The sequence below is a fragment of the Vanessa atalanta genome, chromosome 4, assembly GCF_905147765.1.
Source record: "Vanessa atalanta chromosome 4, ilVanAtal1.2, whole genome shotgun sequence".
In the NCBI taxonomy this organism is placed as follows: domain Eukaryota; kingdom Metazoa; phylum Arthropoda; class Insecta; order Lepidoptera; family Nymphalidae; genus Vanessa; species Vanessa atalanta.
In genome coordinates this window covers 9,831,981-9,843,649 of record NC_061874.1, presented here as the reverse complement: position 1 = coordinate 9,843,649, position 11,669 = coordinate 9,831,981, and the positions used below count along the sequence as shown (strand labels likewise).

At 37.0% G+C, this 11,669-nt stretch overlaps 1 protein-coding gene across 3 annotated transcripts in view; it reads right to left on the bottom strand.

Moving 5' to 3' along the window:
* Positions 1-629: 629 nt before the first annotated feature.
* Positions 630-11,669, bottom strand: part of LOC125077932 (protein sprouty) — a 37,182-nt gene continuing 26,142 nt past the window's right edge. For 2 of the 3 annotated variants that reach the window (XM_047690053.1, XM_047690054.1), the window contains exon 3: positions 630-1,759. In XM_047690053.1, coding sequence (XP_047546009.1) covers positions 1,046-1,702 — 657 coding nt within the window. In that variant the 5' untranslated portion in view covers positions 1,703-1,759 and the 3' untranslated portion in view covers positions 630-1,045. Of the gene's footprint in view, positions 1,760-5,772; positions 6,013-11,669 lie in introns of those variants that run through there. The other variant, XM_047690052.1, reaches the window with a different exon arrangement.

Here is an 11,669-nt window from a genome sequence, read left to right as displayed (position 1 = left end):
TTATGAGCGTATATTTTCGGAATGCATTCCAGGCATCAGATAAACATGGAGCGAAGGAAGGAAGAGTGAGACAGGAGGTGCATCCTGCGCGCCGAAGGAAGCGGCGCGCCTCACTTCCTCCTGCCAACTCATAAACGAACCACTATTTATATACCGACACATATGCTTCTTTAATATTTCACTATTGTAGCTGTTCGATGATTTTAACGGAGACTTCAAACGTGAAGATTAATTGATTACATCTTTTTTTAGTCAAAAATTTGGACGGATACATTTGCTATAATTTATTTAAGAAATTAGAGAAACTTAATATTAATTAAGTTTCAATAATATAAATCCGTCGCAACTAAAAACATGTAATATATAAAAAATAAATAAAAACAGCAAACAAAGTAGTACAGAGTTGACGAGTCTTTAAAATAAAGTAAAAATTTAATATAATGGAATATTTTTATCTATATAGTGACGACTTTCAGTTTTCAGTAAAAAACATATTATTCGACTTTGATTTGCTTCACGTAGTTCTTATTTTTCACATATACAGTCGTGACCTTTTATACATTTTTTTTTTACATTTCATAAGACGTTTTAGGTTTTAGTGACAAAAAGAAAACAAATATTGTAGTAAACATTCGTATTTATAATATAATGTTGTCGTTTTATTTACAAATAAATACAAATTCAGTTAATAAATAAATGGTAAATTATCTACATCTTAATAAGTATGCTTTATATCTCATTTCTTAATCTTCTCTGGATTTGTGTGGAATCCAAAATACTAATGTTAGCGTTTTCTTATGACACGTTTCGGTCTCAAGAAAATTTGAGACTTTCGGCGTTCGGGCGACACGTTCACGTACATTCACACTATACGACTATATTTACAAGAGACGATCACTCAGCGGCGCGGGGCGCTCGTCCGCGCCGGCCCCGCGCCGTCACCACTCACTCGGACCAGGCACAGCGATCACTGAGTCCACCCCCGCGCGGTCCGGAGCTCTCCGCTCGCCAATAAATATTTGTACAACGCGGGCGCGCGGCGGGACTAGATAATACTGGAGAGCGGCGGCGGCTCGGGGCAGCGGCAGCCGGCGCGGCGGCAGCGCGCGTATGCGGTCGCACCCGCCGCCGCGCACCCGCGCAGCGGCCAGTACAGCCACAGGCACGGCAGCGGCACCGCCAGCGCCGCTACGCACGCCAGCCGCGGCCCGCACGCGCACGGCTCGCTAGCCTCCTCCTCGCCGCTCCCGCAGTGGTAGAATAGCGCCTTCGCGCAGCACATGCACGACGCGTAGTCGACGCATGCCTCCGCGCTGCACAGGCACGAGCCGCACAGCCAGCGCGAGGGCAGCGGACGCGGCCGCGCGCACTGCTCGCAGCGGCAGCGGCCGCAGGTCTCGCACACGATCGAGTCCGTCGCGAGCGGCGTTCGCCTCTTGTCGGCGGCTGGCTGAGCGGTCACCGGCTTGAGCGGCTGCGACGCCGCGTGTCGGTGGGGCGGCGCGGGGGGCGCGCGGCGCGGGGCCTCCACGTACGCGTTGCGCTCGCGCTCGGCCTCGGGCCGCGGCCGCAGCAGCGACACGGCGGGCTGGCGCGCGCCGCCCGCACCCGCGCCCCCGCCGCCTGCCGCGCCCGCTCGGTGCACGCGCGCCGCCGGCTTGGGCGGCCGGGGCGGCGCCGCCGGCCCGCCATACTCGTCCATCGAGTCCGGCTAACGGCTCTCTGGGCCGTCGCCTTCCTGTTCCCTCATCGTCCCCACCTTAGAAAAAATAAATACATACGTTAATACAATGCTCGTAGGAGGAAAATACATCAGTTTTTTGTACTCGCACGTTTCATTCCCGTTTAAAATTACAGAGTATGTCGTTTAGCTATTCTACAATCGTTTATCCTGTTCTAGATATAAAGTTTTTATCAATTTTCTCATAAGTTTAAGATGACCTTTCAAGCCTACGAAAATTTACTGAGTGATATTAACTGAGTATGTGAGAGATATATGTACGTCTGATCTTTAATACTTATAATTAATATCTCTTTAAAGAAGCGCCTACAGATACAACAAATCGTAGGTCACTGTATATTATAGTTATAATACTTTTAGTGAATGAACGCGGAAAGTTTTTAACTTTATTGTTGTAAATGTTAATACAAACTACGATTGTAATTTCTATGGATAACACATGATACATACGATGTAGTCTGTTAGAAGTTCCATAATATACTTTACTAAGCTAAAATGTAGGGTAAATGAATGTATATTTAATTAAGCAGCATAGAGGAACACAATAAAACTTTTTCTTTCCGAGCTTATATTGAAATGATAATGATATAAGTTCGCACTTTACCTACGCGTATGGATTTAACGTCGATAATTTAATTGTTATGAATTTAAGTTGAAAATGTTCTTGCCCTTCAATATTAATTTTGAAGCTATTAAGATGATTGCAAAAAATATTTTTCAAATTCACTATTTAAGAAAAAGATTACATACCGTAAAGGGATTCATAATATTGTTTTTTAAGATTTTTTTTTGAAGACGCGTTTCCAGTTAATAATGGAGTGAGTTTATTAAACAATATTGTGAGCATACATACTTTACAGCATTATAAACATATTATACCGCTTCATAGTTATATACAGTTTGCTTATATTTCAATTCAAAACATTACATCATTTAACTCGTCCACGGGTCTAAGTTTCTTTTTTTTGACAAATAATTTCATTATATTTATAATGTGAACAAGAAAATAGATTACAAGTAGGCCCGCTCGTTTGTGCAACAATAATTAGAAGAATTTCGCTAAACCGGTTGTTGATCTGTCCTTCAAATTAGCCACTAAACCTATTAGGTACTGATGCTGATTGAAAATAAGTTTCATTAGTAAGTTTTGTCCAGTTACAAAATGGTTTCAAAAAAATGTTTTGGTGGCGTTAAAAGTGATACTCTCAATAACTTTTACTTTCGTTTTATTCTGAATAATACTTTTTACGGTTGTACATAAAAGTACAAATCAATTTAAATAAAAAATACTTAATGAGATTCTCTTTCCATTGCGTTTAACGAACAATCAATTATAAAATACAAGTAGGCATTGATTGACAACGACTTTAATTCATAATTATATATTTTAGTAAACAATGATACTAAATGACGTATAATTAAAATAAATATCATTTTAATACTAAATGTATGTATATAATGTTTTAGAAGATAATATTAATGTGTTTCTAAATATTTTCGACTATGTTTAAAAGTTGTATGAATTTCTAATTTTCTTTAATTTATAATTTGTGTAAAATTTAATGAAAAACTAATGTAGGCCTGTATGTAATGTATTCCGTCCAGTTTATAAAGTTAGTATATAATTGCAATGACTTATTAATTGATTGAGATGAAATAAGTACATCTTTTGATTAATATCATTTATCTGTATAATGTTTTGTCAAACTTTTATCATATTTAGAGAATAATTAACTCATTCGGTTGGGTACGCAAAAACCTAAAATGTACCTAAAACAAAAAAAATATATAGACATAACAATAATGATTAATTGTGCTATATTTATGTGAAGCTAATCAGAATCAAAAACGTTATACGCTATCTCTAGTAATAGTAACATTTTATATGCGAAAGGTTTGTGTTTTTTTTTTTAATCAAGGAAGCAATCAATCCATGTGATTTTTTTAAAGAGGGCTGAGAATAAATCAACTTTTCTATATATATCAGGGAACATCGGAAGCGAAGTCGCTTACAAAATGTGTGATATTAAAAATTAAAAATAAAGATAAAATTAATTACATAATTGAGTACGTACATCTTATTTATATATCGAAGTTTACATGACTATATAAATTTGATATAAATATACTGTTACGATATAATTTTTATGGGAAACTGGAATGAATAATTCCGATGTCATCTTGTGAATGCTAACGTACGCGTTGAAACATATAAGCAGTTTGTTGATTAATATTGCTACGATTAAATTAATAATGTCAGAAATATTTACATATATGTAATCTATGACAGGCATCTGGCTACCATGGGCGTCTGTCTATCTGAGATAAAATAGTGTCGCGACTACACTAATGAACCGAAATTAAATGAATTAACTATTGGTATTACTTACGTACATATATATATTTTTTTTAATACTGATTACATTAATATTTTTCTTAGTAAGTTGTTTTATTTTATATATTTGCAAAAGTACTCGGCTTATATTTCTAATTCCTATAATTTAATTTAATTTTTGTGTTTCATTTCAAGTTCATGCGTATAAATTAAACAATTAAACCGGTTTTAGTTAAATCTCTGTACATGCATTTAAGTTTTAAGTTAATAATATAAATGGTCAGTTTATAATTATACAGTTATTTGACCACAATCCATTAGCAACATAAGATTTTCCTATATTTTTACCATTCAAACTCTACTAAAATACTTTTAGCATTTAAAAGCATCAACGATCTATGTATTATCAGTAGAATTATGAGAAATTTAAAATATTAGAGAATACATAATATACACTAAATTCTAAACGTATCTCGAACGATATAAATAATACATACCGGAAAAAATATGTTCTTTTTTTAATTAATTTTAGAATGAAAAATGTTATGAGGCGACATTTATAGTGACGTTGTGAATATTTATTTCAGAAGTATCTTACTAATAACTTACGATTTTCTAATGCTTTCACGTTTTCATTTGAATATAGTATATAAACGATATAGGGAATGAATATATGAGCAATATACATTATTAGGACTTTAAAGCGAATAATATTTTTTCTAGATATATACATATATTCTACGACATTATTTTGTTTAGTCTAAATGCGTTTAACGTCGTAAAGTTTGTTAAATGATAAGGGTTGTGTATTGTTTACAATACATTTTTATTCTTATCTGCGTTGAGTTATCAAACGTTGTCGAAATTGTTCTCGCTGTTGCTATAATAATTCTCAATAAAACGATCAAAATATGTAATAAAGTTTATCATCGTATTAAACGTTGTTACTTGAAACGAGATACGGTTCTCTACGACTTGCAAGACTCTACCTTGTCTAGTACTTAAAAGTTTGTGCCATCGGGGACGGGGCTAGTTCATGAAAGTTTATGAGCGCCTTCTTTAAAGTTAAAGGTGGTTGTTATTTCGTTCTAATGATTTTTGAAGTAGCATCATAAATGAAAGCTTTCCTATTAAACTTGTTAGCGGAGAGGTTCTCGGTGCCACTGCGTGGAGGTGCACACGTGTGACGGTATGTGACGGCGCTAGTCACACTCGACGGTCGCCAGGCGCGGCGCGACGCCTCATCATTCATGTTTGCTTAATTTTTTTCGCGATCGGACTGATTACTACCTACGTATGGTACGAGAGTTATAAAATCTTGCCGGACAAATCCGCCGCGACTCGTCACATCCTGGATTTGGAATGACGTCGTGCGAGTACTTACGAAGCAGACGTTCCACGGTCACACGTCTCCTACACACATCTCACAAGGGCACTCGGGCCGATTGGCCCCACTCACTACACTGAGCATCTACGCTAGGCCGATAGTGCCGGACCGAAACCGCGCCGGTAGGCTCACTGACACACAAAAATACGGTAGAACCACCGAATTTTGGCCGCGCAAATCCACGGGAAGGCTCATAAGACCGGCGCGGTTCGGAGTGGCACCTGGCGCGGGCGGGGGGCGGCCCACGCACCGGCCTCGATTCTCGTCCGCCCGCCGCGCGGTTATCACTGCAATATGGCCGCTACTCACTTCCTCGGTGAAGTTCTTCGTTGATTTCTACTCCTGATCTCGATGACGGCGATTTTCGTAACCGTTCCGAACTCGTGCGGATTCACTGCACTTATCCTTATACACATTTTAATGGAAAACCGGGAGCGTTAGCGCTACGCTCCAACGAAACGACCGTTCCGTTCGCTGGCACATTCCGCACTGGCGTCGGGCGCGGGAGCGGGCCGGCGGAGAGCCGCACCCCGCCGCCGCGCGTCCCTCCGCGCGCACTTCGCCTTTTTATGAATGGAAGGCGGCCATACTGAATGAACCGCGTACACGAAGCGGTCGGCCGCTATTTTCGCAGGCGAACGGGGACGGCAAGGGGGGCGGTGGGCCGGAAGCGGGCTGCGAACGCTCGCGGTGCCAAATTTTGCGGCGCGGGCGACGGCAGCGGATGTGCTCGTTTATCGAGCTTCCGGTGAGATCCCCGCGCGGCCGCATCCGGGAATTAGGTTTCCGGTCGGTAAGAGTCGAACCACGCCGCCCACTTTCGTCCTGCAACTACAACTACCCTCACTCAGTGGTAAAGAACATGAAAACGCCATTCAGAGCTCTCGATAGTCATATGAAACATCTCGAGCAGCAAGCGGAATGTTATTCACGACACAAATATCCGGGTGCACGAGGAAGACGCGCAAGCGGCCGGCGACATGTTATCGCAGTGGTAATAGGTATACGCGAGTATAATTTTCGCAAGGTTGCAACGACAATAAGGCGTGTTGAGCACGCGGCGTCTCTGTGTCAAGGACGAGCGATAACGTTACGCCATACGAGATGTTGTCATCATAATTTAAGGGACTATAACCAACGACGAATTTCGATAGAGACAGATACGCCGTAGCATTTAAAAACTTAAAAAAACGACTACCAAAATTAAGCTTCGTAATGTTTATGGTAAAATAACTATTTAAAAATGTACCACAATGTAAATAAAATACATTTATAGACATAAGGAACTCTCTCCCACTAATGTATAAGATATAATGAACTATAATTAAATAATAAGATAAAATCTAAAATGTAGACCAGAATACGTTGTAAATATTAAATATTAATTCATAAACCAGATTGCGAGTGAATGGACGTCACAAGTTAGTCATACAAAAAATGATCTCTACCTGAGGTTAGTTCTTCTATTGTCCAGATGCAAGCGCCAACCGCATAACAATTGCTCTTAAATTTCCATTTCATTTCTAAGAGTCACTTCAATGAAATAACGATTGCACTGAATCATCATTTGGTGGTAAATAATTTTTCATATAATTTTTTTTAGCGAATTTAAATTGTTACATTTAAAAAAATTGCAAACTGATTGAAGACATATAGACATATGTTTAAAAAGCGTGAGTTTCTTTATTTAAAACCTAATTTTAATAAAAATCTCAGATACTTTACGTAGCACGATGCCTGTCCACAGCTCTCCTCGTCTTTGACTGGTTTAGGTAAATAGAGCAGTGTAATAATTATGTTATTTACGTATTTCCAAATCTAACATAGCAATAATCATATTTTTAACATTATACAAAACATGTTATAGATGATACCACCGCCTATTTTTTTTCTCTAAAGATTACATACTTTATAAGATCCCTTTTTTGACGTTTTATATAAAATAATATAATTTTGTATTATCATTACGCAGTGTAAAACAATGTAGTTTCCCGACATCTGTGTCTCTTTATGTATGCTTAGATCTTTTAAACTACACAACGGATTTCGATGCCGTTTTTTTAATAGAATGATTCAAGAGGAAGGTTTATTTGTATAAAACATGCATAACATAGTAGAGAAACGCTAATAATGTTAGAGGTTTATAATGTAATGTCGTAAATTAACACATATTTTTGCGCTTACACTGCCAACGCTGGCTGATCAAAATAATATACTACATTATTGTGAACCTTTCTTCTTGTCCTTTACTTTTTATGAGAAATAATGGCCTATTTACGAAGTGATTTTAAGCATTAATACTTATCCAATTAAGTGCCTTAAATACATTGTATATTTAATAAAGATCAATGACCCCTTATAGCATATAATTTAAATGAATATTTTCGAAGATATTACAGATTTAAAATGGACAATATAAATATTGTCTGATGACAAAAAAGCTGTGAACGTTGTAAATAAAGACATTCTGTAGTATATTTAGTATCAGCATTGCACCCGTGCGAAGCCGGTGCGGGTCGCTAGTTAATAACAATTTAGTTGATAAGTGTCAGATCTGTCTGATCATTTTAAGCTTATTAGTTTTACATATTTTGAAAATAATGATTATCTAATTTTATTGATTATAGTCAATACTATAATTATGATATAAACACTCTACTTTTTCCAATATATATAGCTCTACACATTTATTTTACTAACAACATCAAATTTACAATTATTGTAATACTTTACGGATTCGCAAACTATTTCAAGTTTTATGTCGACCGGAACATTGGGCTGACATGTGTTTAAAATGATTGATTTTTTTTTTAAAGAATCTGCATCCGGGTCGTTATATTTTTTGTTGAGTTAACGGTAAGAAGAAAACATACAGGAAGTATTGATTTTTTATCGCTTCACAATTTTCTATCGAGAACAAATGATTTATTTATTTCAATTTTAGTAAGTGATCAAATTTTAGTGTCTCACAAAATACCACACATGTAGCTTAATCATAAAGTTAAATTACTTTGTTTCATAAAGTAATCATTTAAAGAAGCAAATATTTTGATTTATCTCCTAGCCTGTAGCACGCAAAGGAAGCGTTGATGAGTTACACGATACCATTTAAGAACAATGGGTTGACTAAATAGGTATACCATGTGAAAACGACACCATTGACAACCAATTGAGGCAAGGTTTCGTTTCACGGAACGCTAAAGGTTACATCCAGGAACGAACACAATGTGATTCTCATTCTGTTTTTCGTAGTATAAGAATCCTATTACTTATTTTTTTTATGGAAATTTCACGTTTTCCTTTTATGAATAAATTAGTATAAAAGTCATAGACATTATAAGAAATGGGTTTACTATAGCTTAGAGCTTTAGAAAGTAGAAACGGTAAATATATACATACACTGTTTTATTTTATAAATAACACAATAAGGAGCCGTTAATATGGCATTTCCACTGGTAGGTGTGGATGAGTCAGATTTCATTGTTCCATTTTATAGAAGCCCATATAAGAGTTATACCATAAATGACAACGTGGGCTGTTTAGACTTAATAAACAAAACTATTTCAATATCCGCGTGTATATAGAGCGCAATGCCTACTCGAATAAGATTCGAAAAATATGTTTTGATTGTTAAGTGTTTATGAACGTGGGCCTCGATAGAAATCAGGTTTCGTTTGTTATTCTGGAGGCGGTGCGCCCGCGTCGGTCGAGCGGAAGCCTTCGCCTCCGCCGCGCTTTCCATCCGCCTCGGCCCGAGCTGCCGACCGCAACCAGTGATCCTATTGACAGTATTATCTACAACTATACAATTAACGTTTAATGACTGGCAGTGATTTAGAAAGACTTTCATATAATTACACTTTCTTAATGTAAAACATTTTACAAACTTCATAGAAAGTTATTTCAAGATTATCTAAATATGTTACACTTCTTAAATATGAGATTTTATTTATCTTATTACAGCTATATCTAAGTATGTTTTTATGACTTTTGATTAATTTCTTATTCCATTTTACAATACAGATAATGTTATGAATTTCAACCACTTTGATGAATAATAGAGCAATATTAGTTTACACATACAATCCATCACGCTGACTTCGTTCAAAGGAGTTTGTATTTATTTTCGATTATTATAAAATATATAAGCTTATGAGTTAAATAAGACGTGTTCGTAAGGAAAAATAAACAAGATAAACTTAGTCTTACACGCATAGTATAGTTAGCAACAAAGTTTTTGATACATAAACATAATTCATTAATTTATTATAATAATTTTGAAATATTTAATATGAGACAATGAGATCCACTGTGGCGCTAGTTATTATCTTTCGATTTTTTTCTCAAAATATTGTGTTATCTTTGAACTTCCTTCTGAAGTCAAATAAAGTTATCAGTCTCGTTTTAATCGTAATTCTTTTTAAATATATTTAAGCTTTGACAATTAGCGTTATATATACACGAGTATATTACGAAATAAATTGTCTGGTTACTTAACAACGATAAATAGTATTGTTTTGAACACGTATTATCTTTTGCGAGTATGAGAACCGATAAGCGGTTCATAAGAGAGTTGTTTGTCTAAAATTACTATCTCAGTGTGTGCCCAAACCGTGTGATAACTGTCCCAGTACTGAAAGTCGCGTTAGGCACACTATTATGCCGGATGTGAGACCCAGATAAAGGCAACGTATAGAACTACTATTTAGACTATCTATGTAAACATATTACGTACTCTGTCGATCCGATGATAAAAAAATATAAAGCATTCGTTATCCGCGCTCCGAGAATTCTGCTAATGCTCTTTCTTAGAAATAAACAAAAACAACATGAACTGCGCGTCGCGCCGGTTTTCGCGGATACTCAATTTTTTTGCAACATTTGGGATGTAAACATGTGTGGTTTCATGACAAATTAACACATGGATGTTTGAGTGTAAGCAGGAAATAAGATGAAAAAGTGAATTGGTTAAAAATCAAACGGATACGCGTTCGTAATGTAACAAATTCTGATAAATGTATCTTTAACTGTACAAAAGCATTTCAAAATATTTTAATGATGAAACGAACATTATACTAACATACTCTACTCTACTGCACTAAAAAAACCGTAAGTAGATGTGTGATTTCGGTTATAAAAAATGTGACACTGACATCGTAATATAATATTTTAATGTAACAATATATCTAGTATATGAACAAGCGTTACGTAAGAACAAAAGTTAGAATGAAGGATCTCATTGAATGGACGCTGTCGCGCACGACTCACTCCATTCATGGCACGCACTCATCGACGATGACCTTCCATGCCCATGCGGTTATTTAGCGACGGATGTGTGTAGTAGGTAGCAAAAATTCGCTTACGTGACCGATCTGATAAAACGTTTGGCGTCCATCTAACGAATTTGTCAGCCTAATATCCGTCACGTCACGTCACGTCTGTCATGGGAAGATGGAACATGCGCTGGATGAAATTCTCGTTTTAATTGAAGGCAATTATATAAATTCCACGTAGCGGTCGAGTGAGGGCGTGCAAGAGGTGCGGGAGCGCGGGCGGCGAGAGAGGCAGTCGACCTTCCGTGAGGCCGTCCGCGTCCGGCGCGCTATAGCCCGCGCCATCACCTCGGCTATTACGAGTCCGGCAAGCGCGGAGCGCAGGAAGCCACCTTAATCACCGACACCGGCTCACCGGCTCGAATGCCCCCAACAACAATCACAATCTTAACTTGACGTCCAACGGAACGGTTCGGAGTAGATGCCGCCAGGCATGTTTCAAATTTACAGATATTTAAATCAAAATATTCACTGTTTATGGTACTACTTTTCAGATTTATAGCTAAAGTATGTAAGTAGGTTAAAATATCTGCTTACGTGAATATTTTATTAAATGGATGGAATGACCTTAACAGCTAATAAATTATAAGTCAAATAAATTAACTTTTTTTTAATTAGTTTAGCCGAAATTAATTAATTAAAAATCGGATAATTATTAAATATTATTCATTAGGGAACCAAAGAGCAAAGTTAAATATGTATGTATTTTCCTCATATGATAATGTTTAATTTGTTTTGTGATATTCCAAAGTCCGGAAACAGGACGGTGAATAAAATACAACGATAATCCTGTACGTACGTCGTACAGAGCAAACGACAAATAAAACCTATTGAAGTAGAATTTCAATGACCCGGAACTAAAAAATGTTTAAC